Source organism: Bos mutus, chromosome 13 (genome assembly GCF_027580195.1).
Source record: "Bos mutus isolate GX-2022 chromosome 13, NWIPB_WYAK_1.1, whole genome shotgun sequence".
In the NCBI taxonomy this organism is placed as follows: domain Eukaryota; kingdom Metazoa; phylum Chordata; class Mammalia; order Artiodactyla; family Bovidae; genus Bos; species Bos mutus.
Genome location: NC_091629.1, coordinates 4,506,655 through 4,534,151, shown reverse-complemented (window position 1 = coordinate 4,534,151; position 27,497 = coordinate 4,506,655). Strand labels below are relative to the sequence as shown.

General features: G+C 41.8%; 1 protein-coding gene across 3 annotated transcripts in view; it reads left to right on the top strand.

Moving 5' to 3' along the window:
• The window catches only part of TAF3 (TATA-box binding protein associated factor 3), a 122,683-nt gene that overhangs the window by 86,100 nt on the left and 9,086 nt on the right, over positions 1-27,497 (top strand). For 2 of the 3 annotated variants that reach the window (XM_005895495.2, XM_070380904.1), the window contains exons 3-4: positions 1,324-3,152; positions 10,676-10,758. In XM_005895495.2, the coding sequence (XP_005895557.1) occupies positions 1,324-3,152; positions 10,676-10,758 (1,912 nt within the window). The remainder of the gene's footprint in view (positions 1-1,323; positions 3,153-10,675; positions 10,759-27,497) is intronic. The other variant, XM_070380903.1, reaches the window with a different exon arrangement.

Here is a 27,497-nt window from a genome sequence, read left to right as displayed (position 1 = left end):
TTATAAAATCTTTAAGCATAAAATATTTGTAAATTAATAAAAAGAAGCATTTGTGTTTTTAAGTATTTTTATAATTCATTTATATTCCTCTAAAGCACATAAAACTTCTAGATGCATACAAGTTATTAGGGACTTGAAATAAAAAAATGAAAATTAAACATTAAAAATAAAATAACAGAACTGGAATGATCCTCTCTAGTTTGTGGAGACCTACTTTGAATCAAGCATTATGTTAAAAATTTTTTTTCACTTAAATGTAAGCAGCCATCATAAATTTTTCTAATACTTTCTGAGGTTCTTATACAGTTTCCTTGTGGCCCCCTCCATCTCTGTGTCATCTGTTCCTTCATCCTGTACTTCTCCATTCCCAGTCTCCAAATACCCAAAACGCTCCCTCATTCGTCAGGTCTTTTCCAGGTCTTTGACACGGAGGTAGTCTGTTTCTCCTTTGAGCTGCTATGAGGCTTTGTCTTATAGTCCTGATCACTTTCTACAGGCGGTCCACCTGCATGGTGTCTCCTGCTGAACTGTAAGGGCTTTTAGGTCGTGGTTTATTCCTGACTTCCTCCAGCAGCCCTTTCAGCCTTTATCATTGTGCATGGTAGATGCTTGGTTAATATGTGCAGAAGGAAAGAATCTGACCCCACAACAACTTGGTCAGGTTGGCGGGGCAGGTAACATTAGCCCCTTTTGAAAGGTCAGAAAACAGCCTCCAAGAGATTGAGAGACTGCCTCGGGCCCATTGCTCTGCGATGCCTGAACGCCTGTGGAAACACCGCATCTCTAAGGCCAAGCCAAGTGTCTTCCATATCGCCACACTACTTCTCAAAGTGGCTATCCCTAAGTCAGCAGACGGGAGGAAGAAGTAGCATATGAACTATTAAAAAGTATTCTTTTCTGTCATTTCTGAGGTTAGTAGTTTACATGCTAACCTGTCTCTTGGTTTTTAGAAGGGTGTGGGGGGGGCATGTACACAAGAGGAAGAGAAAAAGAGAAAGGCAGTATTTAGTCAAGCTGGGAAAAGAATTAAGGAAGCAAAGGGCAAACAAGAAATCTTTAGCAGTCTTCAGATCCTGCATTTAAGGCCACGTTGCTCAAAAGGAAAACAGTTCGTGTGTCTCCTGTCACTGGTTGCCACTCCTCAAAGACGGCATGCGTGTTTGGAAGGTCCTAGAAAACTTAACCGGTCTACTCTCTAACAACTGTCAATAATTTCCTTTCTTTCCTAGAAATCATGTTTGAAGCATTGTTTTTTTTTCCCCCCTTAGGGTATTTTTTAAATATATATATCCTAATAACACTTCTTTTTTCTTCCTTCCCCAGAAGAAGAAGAAGAGCAGGTACCCACAGATGGAGGCACGTCAGCAGAAGCCATGCAGGTTCCCCTGGAGGAAGATGACGAGCTGGAGGAAGAGGAGATTATTAATGATGAGAATTTCTTGGGTAAGAGGCCTCTGGACAGTCCGGAAGCTGAAGAAATGCCCGCGATGAAGCGGCCACGCCTGCTAAGCACCAAGGGGGACGCCCTGGACGTGGTGTTACTGGAGGCTCGAGAGCCGCTCAGCTCGCTAAACCCCCAGAAGATCCCTCCCATGCTGTCCCCCGTCCACACCCAGGACAGCACGGACCCAGCTCCTCCATCACCAGAACCACCAATGTTAGCTCCGGTGGCAAAATCACAGATGCCAACCACAAAACCATTGGAAGCAAAGTCGTTTACACCCAAAACAAAGACTAAAACCAGTTCTCCAGGACAGAAGACGAAATCACCCAAAATGATTCCGTCACCAGCCATGGTCGGAAGTCCTATTCGGTCTCCAAAAACCATATCCAAAGAAAAGAAATCTCCTGGACGTTCCAAGAGCCCGAAGAGCCCCAAGAGCCCCAAGGTCATGACTCACATTCCCCAAGTACCTGTCAGACCTGACACACCCAACAGGACTCCTTCAGCCACAATAAGTGAGAAAATCAGTAAAGAGACTGTTCAGGTGAAACAGATACAGACACTGCCTGATGCTGGGAGACTGAACAGTGAGAGTCAGCTCAGAAAGGCTGTCGTCACCGACAAGACCATCGATGACTCCATTGATGCTGTGATCGCACGGGCTTGTGCGGAACGCGAGCCCGATCCTTTCGAGTTCTCTTCTGGGTCTGAATCAGAAGGAGACATTTTTACCAGCCCTAAGAGAATTTCAGGTTCAGACTCTGCTACCCCCAAAGCCTCCACCTCCTCCAATAATTTCCCCAAGTCCGGGTCCACCCCTCTGCCTCTTTCAGGCGGAACTTCAAGTTCGGACAATTCGTGGACAATGGACGCATCCATCGACGAGGTGGTTCGGAAGGCCAAGATGGGGACCCCTCCCAGCATGCCCCCCAGCTTCCCTTACATTTCCTCCCCTTCGGTCTCTCCTCCCACCCCTGAGCCCGCGCACAAGGTGTATGAGGAGAAACCCAAACCGCCGGCCTCCTTGGATGTCAAAAAGAAGTTGAAAAAGGAACTGAAGACGAAGATGAAGAAGAAAGAGAAGCAGCGAGATAAGGAGAGGGACCGGGACAAAAGCAAGGAGAAAAGCAAAGAGAAGGAGAAAGGGAAGGAGAAGGAGAAAGACAGGGAGGCCACCAAGGAAGCCAAGTATCCCTGGAAGGACTTTCTCAAAGACGAAGAGGCCGATCCCTACAAGTTTAAGATAAAAGAGTTCGAAGATGTGGATCCAAAAGCCAGGTTGAAAGATGGGATTGTGAGGAAGGAAAAGGAGAAGCACAAAGACAAGAAAAAAGACCGAGAAAAGGGCAAAAAGGACAAAGAGAAGCGGGACAAAGAGAAAGTGAAAGAGAAAGGCCGCGAGGAGAAGCTGAAGGCCCCCCCAGCCCCGCTGGTCCTGCCCCCCAAGGACGTGGCGCTGCCCCTGTTCAGCCCCGCGGCCGCCATGCGCATCACGGCCGTGCTGCCCTCCCTGACACCCGTGCTCCCCGAGAAGCTCTTTGAGGAGAAGGAGAAGCCCAAGGAGAAGGAGAGGAAGAAGGACAAAAAGGAGAAGAAGAAAAAGAAAGAGAAAGAAAAGGAGAAAGAGAAGAAGGAAAAGGAGAGGGAGAAAGAGAAGCGCGAGAGAGAGAAGAGGGAGAAGGAGAAGGAGAGACACAAGCATGAGAAAGTAAGCACTCTACCTTTGGGGCCCCGTTTGAACCCTGTCCTGGTGGAAAGCGCAGGTAGAGCCAGCAGCTGTCTGTCTGTTCCGGATGTAAATCACCCACGGCTTAACTGGAAGCTGGTCTGTAATGTGTTTACAGAATTTAATTTTAAGTCTCAAACCCATAAACCTGTCATCAGCCTCCCCCCTCCCCTGCCCTGCCCCCCCATACACCAGAAAACGTTCAAAATTCATAAGCCTGAGAGGAATCCAATCCATAGGCCATCATATCTCTGTTAGCCACACTAATCTCTGGCCAGTTTAAAAAGATCCGTACTCTTCAATTGTAAATAGTATTTTTTTTTTTGGTAATTATCAAGTCTGCTGCATACCGATCTGTACCCAAATGGTAGGTACCTGGAAAAAGCAGGACCTAGTTTTCTCAGAGCGGGCGAAACCATGGCCCTGCCCTCCTAAGAGGACAGCAAGGCCCACGGGTCCTCGCTTCCTGACATGGCTCTCTGGTTGGTGAGCCGTTTTGCAAGTATTTAAGGTCATGCCTGTCTTCTACTTTCTGTAACATGTCTTATCCTTCTGTTTTCTGCTTTAATAAGATGAGGACACGTCTCTTGAGTATCTAGCTCATCTGACAGCCTGGTTAGTGGGGAGAAACTAATGCTGAATATTGTCCATGTAAGTAGCTCAGGCTTCCATAGAACACAGTCTAAGAAACCGATGTATCCATACATCCTGCAGTTTGTAGCGGGAAGGACCTCGAGCCCTGTGGCACAGGGTGTGACCTCTGCCTTGATAGCTTTGCTCTCGCCCCACCATTCTTTGGATTACAGCGGTTGACTGGTTGATTAGACAATTTCTTTTAAACTTTCTTAAAAAGTGTCCAAGTATTCCTGCTGCTATACATGCAGACCCTCAAAGATCCTCTCCCTGCCCTCTGGGAGCATCTCTCTTTGAGGCTGGCTACAAAATCATACCCAGTAATATTTCCCACATGGTAAAGTATGCTGTATTTGACCTACAGCAGCTCTATAATCCATACTTTTGCACTGATTTTCATTTCAGACTTAACTGGGAAAATTAGTTTAGCTGATGAGCTAACCAGGATAATCTCAAATTTTCCTGCCTAACTTTATTCTTTCTCTGTTCCCCTTGGCTATTATTCTAAAATATAAAGAAGTAGAGTGGAAATTCTGAAATTAATAACTGAACATCAGCAGGTTAACAAGACACAGAAATCCAACTCTTTTTTTGTCCATTTTTGAAATCGCTTTATTATTGCATTATTTTCCCGTGGTACCTGGAAGATTTTAAAGCACTTCCACGTGCCTTAGTTTCTCCCCTGACACCCATGTGACATGGGTCCGGTGGGTATTGTTATAACACGTATGGATGAGACATAAACATGTCTCATGTTTATGGATGTTTATGTTTATGGATGAGAAACAGCCTGAGCGACTTGTCCAGGATTGAGGTCACAGCCAGCAAGAACCAGGTCCTTTACACACAAACTTGACTTCCCATTTTGAAATGTTTACAGCAGTTAGCCGCTTGTCCATTAGGTACGTAGTAACTTGGCAGAGGAGCCCTTAGCAAATCAAGAGTACGGTTGCTTTCACTATCTCAAGCCTGGAAAGTCCATGGTGGGGGTTTCAGTGGCCACTGTGACTTGAGTAAAGCGCATCAGGTTAGCTGGTAAAACGACCCCTGCCTTTGGGAAGGACCAGTCCCTCAGACCATCGTGGTTGGAGGCTCAGTTACAAGCCACACAGATTTCACCTAACAGAGGTAATCAGGCCCTTGTATCAGTTTTGATGGTTATGGAGCAGTTTTTAACGATAAAAACTTATCAAAATCAGCCATCAGGGCTTTAAAATGAATAAATGTTGCTGTCTCTGGAGGTCAGCCCGAGTTCCCACCCTGACCTTTCCAGCCTGTGAGCTTGGGCACCTGGGCACCTGGGTGAGAGTAGCTCTCCTCACCACGTCCCCTTGGGGCAGCCTGCTGCGCCTCACTTTAGTTGTCTTACTTCTGCGCACATATAAGACTAAGTTGGGGGAGAGCGGTCTCCCCGGTTCGCGCCTCTTGACAAAAGGTCCCCGGCGTCTTTCCTTTCTGTTGTAAGTATACTGTTGACTCATTTCCATCATGTTCTCATCAGCTTTCACGATGAACTAGTGAAATGAGGGGCTTTCAGTAAACAAAATCTAACCTCAGTAAGAAGGGGGGAATATTCCCTTCCTGTTTCTTACAACTGTCTGTTCCATGAAGAAACTAGTAACTTCATGTTAAATGAATCTGTTTGAGTTTATAGACGCTTCCTCAAGCCCATGCCCAAGGCTGTGGAGGCACGAACTGAACTCTTACTGAGAGCCCGAATCCTGTTTGACTCTCCCCACTGGATCCCACTCCTTATATACCTGACCACAACCGTAAATCTTCTGACCATCTGTTTAATAGTTTAAACAGTTTATCAGTGTTAGCTAGACTATGTTTCTGAATGGAAATAATGTAAAGACCTTCATTGTTAAGAAAGACAGCAGAGTAGTTGCCAGTTGGAATACTTGAGCATCTAAAATTTTAGGTTATTAAATTCAGCTTTCCACCAGTACTATTTCGGGGTGTTTTTCTGATATATTAGCATAGACAGATATCTGAACCAGTGCTGGCTGAACTTGCTGCCAGTGGCACACATATATAGGTGTGTGTGTGTGTGTGTGTGTGTGTGTGTGTGTGTAATGAAAGAAGTTTAACATTAAAAAAATAGAAAGTAAAAACTTGGCCAGATTATATTGACAAAGCTGCCCATTACCTTTGCAGAAAGTCCCTGTCAGAAGATAAACTTTAAAGCTGGAATGCATGAAAGAGTTCCAAGATAGAATTTAAATTTAAACTGATTCTTTATAGATAAGCTTTTTAAAAATCCACCTCTTTGCTTCAAGTCAGGATTTTAAAAATAAATTTCCCCTTTAAATCTCTTGAGCGATTTTCATTTTTTGCAAGGCCGCACTGCTGGTGTCCTGGAAAAATGGAGAGTTAGAGCTTTATCAGTTGGTGCCCTGAGGTATGTGGCAAAGAAGCTAAATCCTTGAAGATTAGCAAAAAAAATGCAGCACATGGCAATAAGGGGCTTATATGACGACTAGTATTAGTTCAGGTGAAAGAAGTATTGCTTATACATAAAACTGGACAAATCCACTGACAATGTATTTTTAGTTAGCTACAAAGGAGTCTTATATTACTGGACTTTGCTTCTTTAGTGAATTGGGAAGCTTAGTAATCCACTGTAAATGCTCTTCCACGCGCCCCAATTCTCAGCATCATTCTAAAGTACTCTTCTTTTATTTTAACCCTTACAAGCTCCTCTTCCCCTGGATTTTGGCTTCGTGCCATTAAAAGATGGTGTCAGTGTAACTGTTCAGGAAATCGAAGCCATTGTCATCCAGTGTTGATTGCCACCGGATGGGCACATGAGAAGTCATTGCATGATTGTAGGAAACTTCCCTGTGTTTTTATCTGGGTGGCTACTCAGATAAAGTCAGCGTGAACAAAGGTCTGGAGAGAAATTTTTATTTAGAAAGTGTGCTTTCTCTATCAACATTGTTAGCATCCTTACTAGTCTTTTTCTATGCTTGCTTGAATTTTATCTTTCAGTTAAATCTGCTTTAAGAATGAAATGAAAGTATTTAACTGCTTTTCAGTAGGGTTGCCATACGTCCTGGCTTGCCTGGGACAGTCCAGTTTACACCTGTTACATGGTGTGAATAACAGCTCCTGCTTTCGCTGTCAAAGCTCTTTCTGGATGGGGTAGTCACCCTAATTACAGGGAAAACTTTGAGCCGAGGTAACAGGTTCTGAGTCGTTCATTAATTCAGCAATTTTACTAAATATCTCTTGTCCTCAGGGCACATTTATACCGTTTTTAATCTGACTCTTAAAATAGCCTGCATTTTTGTTTCCTTTTGCTTTTACATATTGTATCATTTAACTTTTTAAAATACTGGTTGTAAAAAGACCATGCCTTGATTCTTTTTGTCCTGCCAAGTCATTGCAGTCAGCCTCAAAAAGCCAGCAAGTTCAGTTGAATGGAGGTGAGGCCAACATTCATCTCAGTTTCCATGTAAGCTAGTTTGTTTTCCATAGGAGAAAAAACTGTATTTTACGGTCTACCCTAGCCATCTCACAAGTACGTGTCACTCACCATAAAAGACATTGACAAAGAGACTGAATAGTTCCCTGTAGGATATCAGCATCACCAGAAGGAAAAGACCCAAACTATGTGGCAGAGAGTCACAAATACTGTGGTGAAACAGAGGATGAATTGGGGGCAGAGAACTAAATTTCGGTCATTTACTTACTAACTTTGTAACTCTGGCCAAACCACTCAATCTTTCTGAGCCCTCAGTTACATGTGAGTAATAATTCTTTCCACACACCTTAGAGAGTTATGGAGATCACGTGGGATTGTGTGTATGGGACACACTTGGTGGAGTGCTGTGCAAGTAAGTTGGAATTATTGTGCAGTGTGGTAATAGGAATGGACCCGAGTAAAGTGAGAAGCATAATGATACTAAAGAAGATTTTTTAAAAGGGCAAACAGCTTTATTTTTTTTAATAAAGCTTAAGGGGTTTTAATAATAGTTTTGTGGGTTGAAGGAATATGGAATATTACTTCTAATACTAGCATCACTTATGAGTGTATGTGTGAGACCCTAAAATATTTTAGAATTGAAGAAATTTAGGAACTTTATATAATTTTTCATTCTCTGAATTAAAAAAAAGAAAAACTGTATTCAGTCCTAGTTTTGCCATTTTTGTGACCTTAAAATAGAAAAGGAAACAGAAAGAAAGGGAAAATGGTTGCTTCACATATGATCATTCTGTCTGTAAAATGGAAACCATAACACCTGCCCCACCTGTTTGTTAAAGAACCTGAATGAGAACATCTGAAAAAGAACCAGACGTAATGCCTGGCAAGCATTAAGTGTTTTAAAACTGTTTGCTTGGGACATACTTATTTTCCCAGAGGTAACAGAATGGTGAGAAAAATATAGAAACCTTAGTAGTTTACAAAATAGGCTAGACCATTGGTTCTCAGGTTTGGGTTAGATATAGATGTCTGTGTTCAAAGAATCAGAGAAAGTGAATTCAGAGGTTTTTCCGTGGGTCTCTCTCTGCCCCCGCCCCAGTGACCCTTGGTCCCCGAAGCCTCGAGGAAACTACTGGATTAAGAATCGGGCAAAAGTGAGACCATTTAGAGGAGCAGGTTTTTGTGGGGAAACTGATAAGATTTAGATGTGGTGAAATCTTTATAGAGTAGTTGAAAATGTCCAGCAGACAGCATTATATTCTGGTGTTACTTCCAGTCAGTGCTGGTCCAGAGAGGGTGATTTTGAAGACATGACATATTGAAAACTTTTACGACCAAATCCATGAATGTGAGTGAAGTTGGTGTCGGGTGACAAGAGGAGAGGACCCAGCGAGCAAAGAAGGACTTTGTTCAGGTCAGGGAAGGAGCAGGGTGAAGATCTCAGTGGAGCAATAGACAGGAACACTAGGGAAAAGTGGGTGTCTACAAAGAGTGGCTTTAGTTGGGCCAGAAAGGAGAGTGAAGTTGGGTGAGGAGTGGATTTATGGAGATGGTGAAGTCAAGACTAGAACATGTGAGAGGTCATCAGCTGGAGGGTAAAGGGGAGGTAAGTGTTTTAAATGAGAGTTGAGCGCATTAGAAAGCTGGAAGAAAATAATGGAACCAAGACAGTGGAGATGCCACAAATAAGGAGGAAGTTTCTTTCACAGACTGGAGGAGACGGACTCTAGTGTAAATGTGGGTGCAGACATTTGTAGGGAATGGAAGGAGTTGTGCCCAGTGGTTTTAGCATTGTTTCCTGTGGGGTTTGATGAGCAGAAGGGGAAGGAAGTATATGGGATGGGTCTTAAAAGCTGTAAATGTTTGAAATCATTGCTTCCGATCGATTCTTAAAATATATCTTAGGCACTTATGTGTCAGACCCTACAACAGGCACTGGGAAATAGCAATGCACAGAGCAGGCATGGTCTCCACTCTTATCTAGTTTAGCAGAGAATCCAAATAGGCAGACAGTCTTAAAGGCACAGATGAAATTGGAGTTTTGGTGGCAGAAGCTGGAGCAGTTTTACATTTTTTCTTTGGAATTAGTGCTCTGGGGAATGATTTCAGATTGGTCCTGGACAAATGGTGAAATGACTGAGAGGCAAGGAGTTGAGGGTGCTTGCAGGATAAGTGGGTCATTCAGCAGAGGTTGGTTGAGTACCTCCTGTGTGTCATGCACTGCTCAAGAGAATGAATGAAGTCATAGGTCTTGATGGGACCGTGGATTTACAAAAAACAAACAAAACTCAAGAAAGGGACAGGTTAAAACATACAAAAAATGGTAGATTTGATCAATGTGCAATATATTGGTTCTGTGAGATACTATTGGGTTGACCCAGAAGTTCCTTTGGATTTTTCCTTAATATCGTAGGATAAAAACCATGATGAACTTTTTGGCCAAAGGCAATATATTGAGCACTGTGTTATAAACTCCTTCCCCTTTAGAACCATTGCACAATTTCTTTTCTTAATTTCTCTTGAGCTTGAAATACATAAATCAGAGGTTGGACCAGTTGTCGCAGTGACTAGCGGCGTTCTCCTGCCGAGCCAGGGATGTTGATGCCTGGCAGTGCCCGGGACATCTGCTCAACAACAAACCACCCCACCGAGAATGCCAGTGAAAACCCTGTTGAAAAACTGTGGTGCAGGTGATAATTTGAACGGCAGGGCTTTTTCTCATTTTGTTCATTTAAAATACTGATTTTACTATAGAGGATCTTCAAGTCAGAAATTGGAAAGAAGCCCTTTCAATACCATAGTTGATTTGTATGTTCCTTTTCTGATTATTAGCTCAACTATTTGAGCTGGTATCTTCAACTTACTCAGCAGTCACTGCCTTCACCATGAATCCTTTCTAAGTAAATATGTTTTGTCTCTTACAGTATTTTAGATCACTTTTCTACTAGCAGCCAAAAAATGAAGCAGTTCAGTGCTATCATTACACTGGGTGGGTCAGTTCTCTTATATGGCATGATAAACGTAAGATGAGTTTAATGTTTTTCAAGACCCATAAATTTTATCTTATAATGAAGCTCTTTCTGCAGTTTTTTGCTATTATATATTAAGTCTGGCAGTCACATAAATATTCCACTGAATGACTGAGGCAACAATTCTTGTTTAAAAATTCTGACAATAAAATCCAAGAAATTAATCAAAACTAAGCAAATACAGAAATAGCTCCCATATTTAAAGTGTTTAAAATTGGGGGAATTTCTCATGATGCCTGAGTGTTTGAGAAATGAAAACTAAAGAGCCCCAGGTTAGCTTTACCTCTAGCACCTCAGCCACATTTGAAACTCAAAAGCCTATCAAGTTTGTGGGGATGAGGAAGTAGGGGAAAAGGGAGGTGGTACTTCTGTTGAGAAATGTGTAATTGACTGTAATGTACTGTCTTCGACAGATCAAAGTGGAGCCCGTGGTCCCAGCCCCAAGCCCCGTCATCCCCAGACTGACTCTCAAAGTTGGAGCCGGCCAGGACAAGATGTAAGTACTGACGTTGCGGTGTAGAGGGCATGAGATGGAACTTAACTTTCATTCCTCTTCCCTAACGGGTTAGAACTCTACGGATCTTTCCAATGTGAACATGTACAATCAGGCTTTATTCTGAGAAGTCTTCATTCTCAAATGTTTATTGGTTTCCTTCTCAGAGTAAATGCTTACTGCTTTATTCAACATATAGGAGCCTTTCTGCCCACCCCACCCCCAAGCCCCTCACCCCAGTTCTTCTCTTCTTTTAAAGACTAATACAGGACATTGTTTCTGCTTAGTTTGTGAGGCCCCGATTATCTGAAAAATAAGAAACTGTATTGAATGGACTGACTGCCCACATTACATCCAGGTGGATGTAGTATTAAACCTTCTCAAACGTGTGTTCTCTGTCACCAGGACAAAGAATGAAGATTCTCTTCCTGCTCAGATGGCACATGGTTTTATTCTGTGTGTGCATATAAAACAAGGATAATGCCAAAAGCTTGGTCAAGCACTGTATCAGTGACAACTGAAGTCTGAATTATCCACCCTTTTTTTTTAAGAGAGAACTGGAAATGTAGACCTGGTGTTTACTGTTTTTTTCTTAATTTCATGGAATCATCACATCGGCCTAGCCTTCTTCAAAGTTAATTTGTTGGCTGTGTTTCTTTTATTCATTTTTGTGATATGAATTAAGACTTAAAATGCTCTTGTGTGATCCTCATAAGGTGATGAACATTGATCTTTTTTTTTTGCAAATCATGTTGAAAATCATTCATCTAAAAACCATACTATGCATCATTTCAGTGAATTTTACAAGCTCAGAGTACAAATTTATAACTGTACTGTTTACCCGTAAAGCCTAAAGATGGATTAGTTTACATCACAAGCAATCAAATGTTATATAGAAAATAGGTTTACAAAGTATTTAACTTTCATTCAATTTTTAACCATAAAGATCAAAGTAGGAGCCATGAACTTATTTGTTTAGTAGGTAGAGTAGACAACAGCAAGTTTGCTTTGCATTCTCATCATTCGTTCCATCTTAGAGTTTGTGTGTTGGACAAGGCAATGGCACCCCACTCCAGTACTCTTGCCTGGAAAATCCCATGGACAGAGGAGCCTGGTAGGCTGCTGCAGTCCATGGGGTCGCTAAGAGTCGGACACGACTGAGCGACTTCACTTTCACTTTTCACTTTCATGCATTGGAGAAGGAAATGGCAACCCATTCCGGTGTTCTTGCCTAGAGAATCCCAGGGACGGGGGAGCCTGGTGGGCTGCCGTCTATGGGGTCGCACAGAGTCGGACACGACTGAAGCGACTTAGCAGCAGCAGCAGAGCTTGTGTGTAGTGTGTATTTTATGCAGCCACTGCTTCTGTTAATTCCAAATGTAATACTGAGAAAAAGTCCAGTGTCATTCCTATTAATGATGGTGTAGGGCAAACATGGCCTTCTAGGAGAGTGTGTATTCTTCTGAAGATTGAAAGAAGAAAATCTGGTTAGTGCTTTTCTTGCCTAAATTATCTACGTAATTTCCACATTGCTTGTTCTGGTTGTGCCAGCAGAGACCCAGACAGTAGGCTGTAGTATTACTGACAAGCTTAGAAAATGGACCAAAAGTACCATAGATTGAGCTCTTTTTAAACCAAATACTGTGCAGGTGCCCTTCTATCTTCCCTACAAAAATTGTAATCATGTCCTTATCCCTCAGCCATTAGCTAGTTAGCACAGGGACCCAACCAAAGCACCTGTACCTGCCATCTCCTTAGAAATCCTGTCTTTGGGTTCATTTCTCTGAAGGAAAGATACTCTTACCTATCTCTGGACAAATACTCTTCTCCTCCCCATTCATATTTTATTCCAGTTTTGTCCTAAATCACCATTACTTCACCTTTCCTTACACATACAAGTTCAGCTTGCTTATTCCTTTAGAGGAATAAGATTTTTAGAAAGGCATTGATAGTAGTAATCTTCACATCTGCCTTTAAGCATCTTTCTGTTGTTCGGTTGACTAATTCCTTTCCCTATCAATAAATCACTCATATACCTAAGGTATTGGAAGTTGTGAGAAATAGATCCTATGACTCTGGAACAGAATGTCCAGTATCAGGGAAATTATAGTACCCAGACAGTCTAGACAAATTGTCCTTGAAAGTATAACATGTAACGTGACCTTTCTGATATTTAGGAAATAACTCCCGTATCATATGAATAATCAATCATTTGACCAAAGTCAGAGCCAAGGAAATATATACTTATAATGAACAAAGGACACGACTGAGCGACTTCACTTTGACTTTTCACTTTCATGCATTGGAGGAGGAAATGGCAACCCACTCCAGTGTTCTTGCCTGGAGAATCCCAGGGACAGAGGAGCCTGGTGGGCTGCTGTCTATGGGGTCGCACAGAGTCGGACACGACTGAAGCGACTTAGCAGCAATGAACAAAGGAATAAATTAAGTGAAATATATTACATTTTAAACTTGAAAGAAAAAGAGGCCCAAGTCACATATTGTTCAGTCGGTATGTCCTGCCTGACTCTTTGTGACCTCATGGACTGCAGCACACCAGGTTCCTCTGTCCTCCACTGTCTCCTGGAGTTTGCTCAAGTTCTTGTTCATTGAGTCAATGATACAATCCAACCATCTCACCCTTTGCTTACCTCTTCTCCTTTTGCCTTCAATCTTTCTCAGCATCAGGGTCTTCCAGAGTCGATTCTCTGCATCAGGTGGCCAAAGTACTGGAGCTTCAGCTTCGGCATCAGTCCTTCCAGTGAATATTCAGGGTTGATCTCCTTGCAGTCCAAGGGACTCTTAAGTCTTCTCCAACACTGAAATTCGAAAGCATCAGTTCTTCAGCACTCAGCCTTCTTTATGGTCCAGCTCTCACATCCATACATGACTACAGGAAAAACCATACCTTTGACTTCTATGGACCTTTGTCAGCAAAGTGAGGTTTCTGCTTTTAAATATGCTGTCTAGGTTTGTCACAGCTTTCCTTTCAAGGAGCAAGAGTCTTTTAATTTTATGGCTGCAGTGACCATCCGTGGTGATTTTGGAGCCCAAGAAAAGAAAAGCTGTCACTGCTTCTATTTCCCCCCCTTCTATTTGCCCTGAAGTGATGGGATTGGATGCCATGATCTTAGTTTTTTGAATGTTGAGTTTCAAGCCATCTTTTTCACTTTGCTCTTTCACCCTCATCAAGAGGCTCTTTAGTTCCTCTTCACTTTCTGCCATTAGAGTGGTATTATCTGCATAGCTGAGGTTATTGATATTTCTGCTGGTAGTCTCAATTCCAGCTTGTGATTCATCAAGCCTGGCATTTCGTATGATGTACTCTGCATAGAAGTTAAATAAGCAGGGTGACAGTATACAGCCTTGATGTACTCCTTTCCCAATTTTGAACTAGTCCCTTATTCCATGTAAGGTTCTAACTATTGTTTCCTGACCCACATACAAGTTTCTCATGAGACTGGTGAAGTTTTCTGGTATTTTCTTTTCTTTAAGAATTTCTACAGTTTTTTTGTGATCCACACAAAGACTTTAGCAGAGTCAGTGAAGTGTAGTCAGTTAAGCTAAAGTAGATGTTTTCCTGGAATCCCCTTGCTTTCTCCATGATCCAAAGAATGTTAACAATTTGATCTCTGGTTCCTCTGCCTTTCCTTTTTTGTTTTTTGTTTTTTTCATTTTTGGCATTTAGTTCAGAAGAAATTCAAAGAATTGAGTGTCCCTACTATAACAAATCACTTTTCATTTCTGTTTGCTTATTTATGTGAACAAGATTTCTCAGTGTTTCCATTCATCAATATTAGAAATAGAAATTGATATTGATAACACAACATTGTAAATAAACTATACCCTAATAAAAAAATTTTGGGGGGTGGATTTTTATCTTTTTTAATTTATTAATTTATTTTTATTGGAGGCTAATTACTTTAAAATATTGTAGTGGTTTTTGCCATACATTGACATGAATCAGCCATGGGTGTACATGTGTCCCCCATCCTGAACCCACCTCCCTCCCCAACCCATCCCTCAGGGTCATCCCAGTGCACCGGCCCTGAGCACCCTGTCTCATGCATTGAACCTGGACTGATGATCTGTTTCACATATGGTAATATACATGTTTCAGTGCTGTTCTCCCAAACCATCCCACCGTCTCCCTCTCCCACAGAGTCCAAAAGTCTGTTCTTTATCTCTGTGTCTCTTTTGCTGTCTGGCATATAGCGTCATCATTACCATCTTTCTAAATTCCATATATATGCGTTAATATGCTGTATTGGTGTTTTTCTTTCTGGCTTACTTCACTCTGTATAATAGGCTCCAGTTTCATCCACCTCATTAGAACTGATTCAAATGCATTCTTTGTAATAGCTGAGTTAATATTCCATTGTGTATATGTACCACAGCTTTCTTATCCATTTGTCTGCCAATGGACATCCAGGTTGCTTCCATGTCCTGGCTATTGTAAACAGTGCTTCGATGAACATTGGGGTACACGTGTCTCTTTCACTTCTGGTTTCCTCGGTGTGTATGCCCAGCAGTGGGATTGCTGGGTCGTATGGCAGTTCTATTTCCAGGAATTTTAAGGAATCTCCACACTGTTCTCCATAGTGGCTGTACTAGTTTGCATTCCCACCAACAGTGTAAGAGGGTTCCCTTTTCTCCGCACCCTCTCTAGCATTTATTGTTTGTAGACTCTTTGATAGCAGCCATTCTCACCGGCGTGAGATGGTACCTCATTACGGTTTTGATTTGCATTTCTCTGATAATGAGTGATGTTGAGCATCTTTTCATGTGTTTGATAGCCATCTATATGTCTTCTTTGGAGAAATGTCTGTTTAGTTCTTTGGCCTATTTTTTAACAGGTAGTTTATTTTTCTGGTATTGAGCTGCTTGAGCTGCTTATATATTTTTGAGATTAATTCTTTGTCAGTTGCTTCACTTGCTTCTTCTGCCTTTTCTAAACCCAGCTTGTACATTTGGAGGGTCTCAGTTCACATACTGCTGAAGCATAGGCATAGCTTGAAGGATTTTGAGCATTACCTTGTGAAATGTGAAATTAGCATGTGAAATGAGTGCAGTCGTATGGTAGTTTGTACATTCTTTGGCATTGCCCTTCTTTGGGATTGGAATGAAAACTGACCTTTTGCAGGCTTGTGAGCACTGCTGAGTTTTCCAAATTTGCTCACATATTGAGGGCAATACCTTAACAACTTCAGCTTTTAGGATTTGAAATAGCTCATCTGGAATTCCATCACCTCCATTAACTTTGTTTGTAGTAATGCTTCCTAAGGCCCACTTGACTTCACACTGCAGGATGTCTGGCTCTAGGTGAGTGACCGCACAATCATAGTTATCCTGGTCATTAAGATATATTTTTTGTATAGTTCTTCTGTGTATTCTTGCCACCTCTTCTTAATCTCTTCTGCTTCTTGAAGAGATATCTAATTTTTCACATTTTATTGATTTCCTCTATTTCTTTGCATTGTTCATTGAAGAAGGCCTCTTACCTCTCCTTGATATTCTCTGGAACTGTGTATCCAGTTGGTTAGCTCTTTCCCTTTCTCCCTTGCTTTTCACTTCTCTTCTTTCCTCAGCTATTTGTGAGGCTTCCTCAGTCAATCACTTTGCCTTCTTGCATTTCTTTTTCCTTGGGGTGGTTTTGATCACTACCTCCTGTACAGTGTTAGAAACCTCCGTCCATAGTTCTTCAGCCACTCTCTTTACCAGATCTAATCTCTTGAATCTATTTGTCACCCCCACTGTATAATCATAAGGGATTTGATTTAGGTCATACCTGAATGGCCTAGTGGTTTTCCCTGCATTCTTCAATTTAAGCCTGAATTTTGCAATAAGGAGCTCATGATCTGAGCCACAGTCAGCCCCAGGTCTTATTTTTGCTAACTGTATAGAGCTTCCCCATCTTTGGCTGCAAAGATGCAAAATAATCCCCAGGAGTTGGTGATGGACAGGGAAGCCTGGTGTGCTGCAGTCCGTGGGGTTACAAAGAGTCGGACACAACTGAGTGACTGAACTGAACTGACTTCTGATGCAAAATGATCAATCTGCTTTAACTATTGACCATCTGATGATGTCCATGTGTAAAGTAGTCTCTTGTGTTGTTGGAAGTTGTTTGCTATGACCAGGGTGTTCTCTTGGCAAAATTGTTAGCCTTCGAGCAAGCCTTCTTCATTTTGTATTCCAATGCCAAACTTGCCTGTTATTCCAGTTATCTCTTAACTTCCTACTTTTGCATTCCAGTCCCGTATGATGAAAAGGACATCTTAGAAGATCTTGTAGGTCTTCAGAGAACCGGTCTACTTGAGGTTCTTCAGCATCAGAGACTGGGGCACAGACTTGGATTACTATGTTGAATGGTTTGCCCTGGAAACAAACCAAGATCATTCTGTCACTTTTGAAATTGCACCCAGATACTGTATTTTGGACTCTTTGATGGACTATGAGGGTTACTCCATTTCTTTTAAGAGATTCTTGCCCACAGTAGTAGATATAATGGTCATCTGAATTAAATTCGCCCATTCTCATCCATTTTAGTTCACAGATTCCTAAGATATGGATGTTCACTCTTGCCATCTCTTGCTTGACCATATCCAGCTTACCTTGATTCATGGACCTAACATTCCAGGTTCCTCTGCAATATTATTCTTTAAGGCATCAGACTTTACTTTCACCACCAGGCACATCCACAACTGGGCGTCGCTTCTGCTTTGGCCCAGCCTCTTCATTCTTTCTGGAACTGTTAGTAATTGCCCTCCACTCTTCCCCATAGCATATGGAACGCCTTCCCACCTGGGGGCTCATCTTCCGGTGTCATATTTTTTGCCTTTGTATGCTGTCCCTGGGACCCTCGAGGCAAGAATCCTGGAGCGGTTTGCCATTCCCTCCCCCAGAGGACCACGTTTCGTCAGAACTCTGCACTGTGCCCTGTTTTGTGTGGCCCTACACGGCATGGCTCATGCTTCATTGAGTTATGCAAGCCCCATTGCTGTGAGCAATAGGATTTTATATAAAATACAACATAGTCAGTAAAGCGGGGTCTTTTTGTGTTTTTTTTGTTTTTTTAAATCTAAATCCATGGTCAACAACCTACGGCCATGGGCCAGTCCATCCCACTGTGTGTTTTTTATGGCTCGGCTGAAAGAAATTAAAAGAAGGATAACACTTTATGACACTTGAAAATTATATGAAATTAAAAGTAATCTTTTATTATTGTAGTATAGGGATCATGGCTTATTCCTTGGCAGTAATGATGGAAAAGAGACGGTAGATTCATATAAACATGCCTTTATGTGGTTTGTATTCACCTGGGGCTGTAATGATGCTCTTTTGAAGTGGAATTAATGAGTAGACTAGGACTCAAAGGGGGTTTGAATAATCTAGGGGGAGGAGTTTATTTCTGAAGAACAGGCAGAGAATAGAGTCTTTTGAAACCATAGGAAAAAGAAAACACTTTACAGGGTTCAAATTATACCCTCTTGTTGGAAGATCTCTAGGACAATATTTAGTTTCTAAATCTTATATAAAGAAATGATGCCTCTGACCCATGATCCAGGAAAGTGCTTTGAGGTTAGACTGTTTCCTCTCTTCTCTGTTATTGTTCCTGGAAGCCAGACAGAGGGCCCTTGTCCCCCTTGATTGAACGCTCCTGCTGAGTGTGGTTTGAAGGGTCTGTGGGGATCTAGTGCCACCTCCTGATTGTGTTAAAGTTCAAGGTGACTCCAAGCACCTCAGATTCCTTTAACAGGTATCCCAGGAATGAGGACCCAGAGTTACCCTTAGTCTATATTGAAGAGGAAACTAAAATACTGATCCTGAAGTTACAGACTCAGCATCTGTAGCTTGCAGGGGTGGTGTGAATGGGAAGAAAGAATGCATTCAAGTAAATCAGTGAATAACTGGGTCTGGCCTGACGGCCAAGCTTTGCCGTGATGCCAAGAGAGCAGGTAGGTTTAGCTGGCCTGGGACCAGCGCCTAATGTCATATTGGTCAGGTCAATACGGATGCTGTTGAGGTCCCCCTGGACTTATGTGCTGGAAGGGACGGTGAGTGTCCCTTGTGACCAGAGGCACTATGGGCTGGCCAAGTGGCAGCACAGTTGCCATGTTATTTGTTGTCCCAGTCTTGTCATTTACTGAGTCAGTTTATTTTGAGTAAGCCTAGGAAAATTGGGCTAACTTTTGGTGTCTGTGCATTTTGTCATTTCTGTGAAGGATATAAACAGAAGACAGTGGTGTAAGCCAGGGAGCACCTGAGGGGCGGGACTGCTTAGACAGGATTGTCAGAAGAGACATGTGGAGCATTAACTGTGTGGTTATATTTATAAAGCTCAAAATTCTATTAAAGGAGCATCTCATTTAAAAAGGCAACTTGAAGTATTGGTAGAGTATTAAGAGGAAAGGCCCTTGTATGTAGATTTGAGGATAACAGTGGTGGTTGGGGGTTACGGTCTTCCCCTCCTCACGTTTCTCCATGTCTCTTCAGGCTCTCCTCTCGCTGGCGCTGGGGAGGTGGGTTTGTCCTTTTCTCCGTCTGTCCTGTGGCTCTTTTGGGGGCGCGGGGCCAAGTGGCTGACCTGCCACAGTATCATTTGGTCTGGTTGGTGGGGCTGCTATACTGGAGAAGTTTGGAGCTGGTCTTGCTCTCAGGGCACTGCTGCCCTGGCTCAGAGAGCTCACCAGGGACGGGTAATGAGTTGGGCCCCTCCACACATCCAGCCGGCTTCCCAAGTGGCGCTAGTGGTAAAGAACCAATGCAGAAGACATAAGGGACACAGGTTCAATCCCTGGGTCAGGAAGATCCCTTGCAGGAGGAAATGGCAACCCACTCTAGTACTCTTGCCTAGAGAATCCCAAGGACAGAGGAGCCTGGTGGGCTACAGTCCAAAGGGTCGCAAGGCTTCAGACACGACTGAGTGACTTAGCATACACACATCTGGTCATGCTCAGTCATTGTTCCAGGTAATACCCGATACTGTATTTGGTCAAGTGACCCAGAATCGTTTTGTGTCACTTTCATGAAAATAATATCATTACCATTAATAATTCTAAATTTTCTTTTGTCTGAGAGGGCACAATAGATACTCTCTGTTACAAGTTTAATCCTTTTCCCAAAATGCACACAATTTGCCAAAGTATTTTTCATTGACCACTTTACTGCTGGCAACTAGAGTTTTCCTTCTGCTAACACTTTGTCACCATAGCCATGAGTATTATCAGATTTCTTACAATTCAGGAAATTCTTTGATTAATCAGACCTCTCTTAGCAGAGGTGCTGAACATTGGATGCTTTCCTTTTCCTGTAAGTAATTTAGTTTTTTGTTGCAGTTTATAGAGTTTAGTTTATGCCTGGGAGGAGGCTTCTTTTTAAAAAATTTATTTATTTTTAATTAAAGGATAATTGCTTTACAATATTGTGTTGGTTTCTGCTGTACATCAACATGAATCAGCCAAAGATACATATGTCCCCTTTCTCTTGAACCGAGGCTGCTTAATAGATGTAATTTCTAAATTATCTATATATACCATAAAAATGGAAGCTAAAACTTTTTGCTCATTAATCCTGAAAAATAAATGGTTAACCTTTAAAAATGTAAAGCAAGTATAGGTATTTGCTGTCTTTTCTGTGATCCAAACTTTTCTGATTAACTCTTTTTGACAGTACAACCAGAAATAGAGGATAACTATGCACAATTACAAAAGTAACCATTTAAAATATTTTTAAAGAAGGTAAGCATTTTATGTTCTTATGTAACCAGATTTAACTGAAAGACATTTAATAGGTAAAATGTGTATAGTGGTATTTTAGTGGCAAGTTCTTTAGAAAAATAATAGCAAATTATTTTTATTTCACTTTCTGCATATTTTCCTACACTTAAAATGTTGTTTATTCGTATGTAGCTTTTTTCTAGTTTAAATAAATTTAAGAGTGACTTAGAGAACATAAAATAAAGATACTGGAAAATACAAGGAAACCAAGAACAAGGTAAGGAAAAAAGAAAATTTGTACATCAGATATGATCACGACTTCCTAGCAATAAGGGCAGAGTGAGATACATTTTTTTAAAAAGAAGGTACCCCTTAGTTTCTCAGGAGAGACAACGTTTTTCAAGATGCTAAATTTGACGTTTTATTTCCATAGGAACCTAACGGCAAAATAGCCGTCTTCCATAGCAGCTTTTACAGCAGATAAAAGGTGTTTTTTTCTTTGACTGTTTCTTAGACCAACCCCTAGTCCAAGGATGTAGCCTCGGAGCACACGCAGTGCAGGTGCTTCATAAAGAGTCCTCCCTTCTTCAGCGAAACACTTCTCGTGCTTTCTATTTGTCAGGACTCTGGGCGCAGTAACAGAAACCCTAATCAAACTAGCTCAAACCATGGTTAAAGCGGTTTATTTGACTTTAGGCAAGGTGACTTTAACCAAGGTTCAAAACGTGTCATTAAAACTCTGCTTACTTTCTTTTTCTCTGTCTGGCTTCTGTGTGGAGGCAGAGATGGTCCCAGTTGCTCTTGGCCGGCGTGGTTCTTTCTGTACTCATAGGCTGAAGCCCCCTACTTGACAGCACCCCTTGTTGGGTCCCATCCTGGAGCCAGCCAGCCCCAGTAGGGGGGATGGAGCCCTGTTGGAGAGGGCTGGTAGGTTCCAGAAGCAGAGAAGGGCGCTCCCACTGGGATAAGGGGGAGGGGCAGGCAGAAACGATTGATATGCTTTTCTCTTATGTAGAGAAAGGCAGTCAAGTTCATGTTTTAATAAAAGCATGCTGAAGAGGCAGAGCAAGGGAGCTTGTTGTTTAAAAAAAAAAAAAGATGATCCTTTAGAAATAAAGTTCAAGAACATTTCAGACCATCGTCCCGTCGGACTTGGAAGGCCTTTTGTTCTTCTATTTTTAATTTGTTTCCCTTGCAGTAAAACTGTCTGCTTTGATTTAAAAAAAAAAAAAAAAAGATTGAAAAGTGTTGATAGTTTTCTTTGTTTTGCCCTGGTTAACTTGCCGCTGACACAGAAACATTTCATAGGTATTTTGCCTGTATGAGAAGCTATCTAACAAGAACAGTGACCCCCCAAAAAATTAATAAATAAGAACAAAAAACTTAAGAATGACTGTATTTAAAATCTATGGCAAATAACTTATTTTTAATGCTAGTGAAATATGGTACCATGACAAATGAAATTTCCTAGCCGCTGAACAATGAGAACACAAATTGTGGGTGGTAGCCATTATTCTTGCTACTTTTTGTACTTATATTGATAAATTCAACAGACCCAAACCCATATATCTCAGTTATAATTCCAAGAGGAAGCAGGTCGTTAACATTTTTCTTTCTCGGGTCTTCAGCCCTTTTCTGATATTTTCCAGACTGGGAGGATCTTGACCTTCTTAGAGCACTCTCTCTTTTTTACCCAGCTAAAGTTTAGATGAAATCCGCAAGTTTGATTTCTTCCCCTGACACATGGTAGTTTGTCGACTATTGCCAAAGATTCAGTGTATCCAAGAGGAAAAAAAAATAGTATGCTGTCAGAAAAACTGGCTTCAGGTTTTGGGAAATGTTTTTACTACCCAGTAAAACAAGTGGAAAGATTATAATCAAAGCATTTCCATCTTACTTGTAAACAATTACAGCAGTCCTTACACGGATGCCACATTAGAAGACTGGGGAAAATTTACTGGATTCCATTCTAATGCAATTAGAGCTAATTTTGTTCTTTAAATGAATAAAAGGTCAGCTAGTAAATCTAGCTTATCTTGCGTCCAGACTTCAATAAATTGTTTTATTTAATTTGTTGTAAAAGATCTTATCCTTAATGGGTCTAGGTCTTATTTAGTTCACTTAGGTTTTAAAATATTTATGACCACCTTTTTAGATATGATTTGAATGATAGTTGGAAAGTTCCTCCCTGCCGTGTTATCAAGGCCCAGGATCACTAATTGAGTGAATATAGGAAGGTACTTAAGATTTGTTATCTAGAAAAAGCTGATGTGAACTTCCAGAATTTAAATGTTCTTTAACCTGTGACAGGCAGAGGTGATTTAGCTATATCATGGTAACCTTTTGGATACTGTCTTACCTATAATTTCCCCTAAAGATCAAACTACTTGCACTTCTAGTGTTTAAAGAGAATGTATCCCTCCTAATGAGAACATTCTTATTATTACTGACGACAACACAGAAAATTTAAATCCTTCGCATCCTATCCTTCCTGTCGTTTTATAGGGCTGGCTCAGATGGTGAAAAATCTGCCTGCTATGCAGAAGAGTTTTGATCTGGGTTTGATCCCTGGGTTGGGAAAATCCCCTTGGAGAAGGGAATGGCAACCCGCTCCACAATTCTTGCCTGGAGAATCCCATGGATAGAGGATCCTGGCCGGCTACAGTTGTGGAGTTGCAAAGAGTCAGACACGACTGAGCAACTGAGACTTTCACTTCAATATTAAAATATTTCCGTAGGGACTTTAGGGGCACAGTGCAATGTTTCTTCCTCTCTGTCCCCGCCCTGGCCTCCTTGTGAGATGAACACTCGCGTCCCAGCCCGACCTCTGTGACGGAGAACCCACACGGGTTGGGTTCGGGGACTTGTCCCTGCGGGGACTGACTGGCTGCATCGCCCCTGTTTGGATTCACTCTTCCAGGTTCCAGAGCTGCACCTGTCCTCGCGGCTTGTCCTTCAGCCTGGTCCAGGAAGGAGCCCAGCATCCCTCCTGACCTTCAGGACCCATTCCTTCTCCATCCCCACCTTTCCTGGCCCCGCCCCGCCCCCCCCCGCTTTGTTACCTCCTCCCGTCTGTATCTTCTCTTCCCTTCTCCAGTCTTCCCTTGGGTTCTGCCATCCTGACCCTCACACACACACGCCCACTAGCCTCCCCTCCAGGTGAGGGAAAAGTCACGTAGATGCCTCTTCTCATTTTCACTTTTCAAAACGTATTCCTTATATGGACTTTCTTCCAATTCCTCCCCTCCCCCCCCGCCCCCCCAGTTTTATTCCTCAACTCACCACATCCTGGTTTCTGCTCTGGAAACTTTCCTGAAGCTTCTCATTAAGATGATTAAATGCATCCTGAGACAAATGCTGCAGCCCTGAGACTTCATCCTTCCTGTTCTTCCAATACCTTCTTCCCCACACCTTTTTGAAAACCTCTAGTCCTTGTTTTCCATGACACGATGCTCTCTTTCTCCATCACTGCTTCTGTTTTTCTTTGATCACTTTCTCTTCTTGCCCTTGATCCACCACTCTGTTATTTCTCCCTAAATTTTCTTTTTTTTCTTTTCAAAGTTAGGCAATAATGATTCCCAAATCTTTCCTTCCAGCTCAGATTTCTCCCTAAGATGCGGCCTAGTCTGCCCAGTTACCTGCTAAAAAGCCCAAGTGGGAGGACAAGAGAGGCATTTCAAACATGTGCTTAGAATCTTAATCAATTATTTCTGCTTCTTTAGCCCACAAAGGTGGAAAGTATATATATATATATATATATGTGTGTGTGTGTGTGTGTGTGTGTATTTATTTCTCTGGGCTTCCTTGCTGGCTCAGGCTAAAGAATCTGCCTGCCAAGCAAGAGATGCAGGTTTGATCCCTTGGTTAGGATGATCCCTGGAGGAGGAAATGGCAACCCACTCCAGTATTCTTACTGGGATAGTCCCATGGACAGAGGACCCTGGTGGCTACAGTCCATGGAGTCACAAAAGAGACATGACTTAGTGACTAAAACAACAACAGCAACAACAGCATCTACATATGTAGCACAGGCTATAAATGTATATTTTTTTCATGCTATTTACAGAGGAAGGTAAAAGTTCATGTAAAGCATGATCATTTTGGATAAAGACACAACAGCTATTATCAAAGTTTAATATATTTTAAAGTAATATCGTTGGGTTTTCCAAGCACAACCTCAGTCGTAACTGAATATTACAACACTATAGTGAGACACAGATCTTAATCACAATCTTATTCATTTTTCTAGTTCACTGAATATCATCTTCCTGCTTTTAATGTTTTCATATAACTGGGATGTTATTTAACCCTACAATGAATGAATAAACGAATGAATGAGTGCTTGCTCATCTTTTATAGTTAACTTGCATACTTTCATGTGTAAGCACCTCATCCTTCTCTGTAGACTCCTGGCCCAGAAAGTATTAAAAGTGAGGTTTCATCAGTCCCTACTGTTCAGTTTCATTTGGTTTGGCTTTTTCTTATTGAAGGCACCCTTTCTTTGCTGGAGAGAAGCAAAAGCTTTTCTAACATCACAAAATCTTTTGCAAGTTCTGACTCCGGGGAATTTGTTTTTTTTTCCAAAAGAACCCTGGCCTTGTCCTGGAAAACACCTTCATGGTCTTACATGTTTTAAAAATTATTTTGCATTTGAAAAATACTAATTTTGATTATATACATAGTAAAAATGTCAGAAATACACTTGTGCAAGTGGCAAATTTGGATCAGATGTTGTGTCTTCTCTCAGGAACATAGATATAAACAATCATAACAGAAGGTAGAAAGTGTGAAAGTCTGTAAGAGATACATCTCAACTGATCCAGATGTTCAAGTTGATTACTTCCAGCCCAAAAGGATCAGAAAAGACTTGGGTGGAGCTGAATTTGAGGAGAGTCTCAAGTGCTGTCCTCCTGAAGTCACTGTGTGTGGGGGGGTGGGGGGTGGGGGGTGCTGGCTGTGTCACCAACAAGATAGACATGGAGGTTCATTCTTTTCTGTTTATTTTTTACTTGTAGGCAGTTTTATAACTTAAAATTTCTGGATGTGTAAGACATTTCCTTGCCTCCAAAGTTGAGACTGTATAATAAGATGTGTTCAGAGAAGTCTTGCTTTCCATCCTATCCCTCTGCTTTTATCCTCATGGCACTACACCTTACCATTTTTGTTTCTTTTTTAAATTATCTTTTTGTCTATCTTTCTGAAAATACTGTGAAGAAAGACACATTTTTATTTATCTAAGCACTCTTGTCCTTCTAGACCATTTTACAGATTTTGAACATCTGACAGTAGAAGTCTAATCACTTGGGGATCTCCTTTGGAAAGGAACACTCTACAGTGGCTATATTTTCCTCTAATTACTTCATGCAATCTGTTTCATTTTTCAAATAGGTCATGCCTGAATTAAAAGATAAAATGTTTGCCACTTGGTATGTACTTGGGCTATGACAAGATAAGATGATGTAAATATTCAAGAGGCAAGCCATGAGCTTGAGGAATTAACTGCATTTGCAGTTATGTGCTAATTATATGAGCACTCAGAGTTGAGCTGTAAGGATCAAGAAGAAGAAGGATAATGACTGATTTGAAGAATCAACATAACACCAATTCTCATAATTGTCTTTGGGTATTTGTTCCTTTTGATCACATGTGAAATATGGAAATGACTGTGTTACAGTTCGTTGTTTTAAGTCCTGATGCTCTCAAATATAATTTCTCCTAAATTCTAGGTATTTATTTTTGTTCCTAATTGAGATGAATTAAATACTAATTAAATACTTGGTATATTAATTTTCTATTTCCACATAACTAATGACCCCAAAACTTAACAGCTAAAGCCATAAACATATATTACTTCCCAGTTTCCCGTGGGTCAGGAATTTGGGGTGGTTTTGACTCCAGTCTCCATCAAGCCACTGCCCTGGGCCTCGGTCACTGGAAGGCCTCCCCAGGGCTGGAGAATGGCCTGTGGGCTCAAACGGTGCTGTGGGTAGGAGGCCCCACTGGCCGGTCACATGGGCCTCTTCCTAAGGCAGATTCAGCATCGTCATGACTTAGCCTCTGGCTTCCCCAGAGCTCTTGATCCAAAAGAGAGCAGGACAGGCGCTGCAGTGTCTCTCATGACCTAGGTGGACGTCACATGTAGCTGTTTCACAATAGCCCGTTAGCAGCCGTCCAAGTCAGAACCCACCCAGGCTGTGAGGAGACTACCCCAGGGCAGGAGGGGCTGCTGCAGGCAGCCTACCGCTCTTGGGCCTAGTATTTCTGGGACTTTTAAAAGAAAAGTAAGAATGCAAAACGGTGAAGTCTTATAACCAGTGACGCAGCAGTGCTGGTACGGCAACCACACTAATACTCGGTGAAAGCCCAGTGGTCTCTTTTTGGTAAGGAGGGTTAGTTTACAGTACACCATGGGAATCTGTTTCACATGTTTCTCAAAAGATGCACAGAATTGCTGAGATTGATCAGAGGTTTCAATATGAAGAAGAAAAGCAAGTTAGAATCCCAGGGATGGGGGAGCCTGGTGGACTGCCGTCTATGGGGTCCCACAGAGTCGGACACGACTGAAGTGACTTAGCAGCAGCAGCAGCTTTATCAAAGTGAGTTTTCTCCAAAACATCAAACAACTTCCCTGTTGAAAAACTGATGTAAAATTCACGGAGGCACTTACAGTAGATTTTACCTATGGCATCATTTTGTTGCCATTTAAAAATGGCTCTTGGCTTCTAAGGGTGAGTAAGTGAGCCATTGTGAGGGAACTTGTGAACTTCGAGCAGTGAGTAGCCTCTCATTTGGACTTTGATGACTCTGATGGCCGGCCTCACAGTGTTTGCACACAATTGCTGACTGGTGAGGATCTTTAAATTCCCCCTGGTAGAGTTCCGGGGTTGGAAGAACAGAGAAGGCGATGTCTGAAAGTAGGAAACTACAAAGGTTGACGGTAAAGACCAGTGGGAACCCAAAATTATTTTTACGATGATCAGATTAGGTTGAGGGATGACAGTTTGTGTTACAACTGAGGAGAAGTTA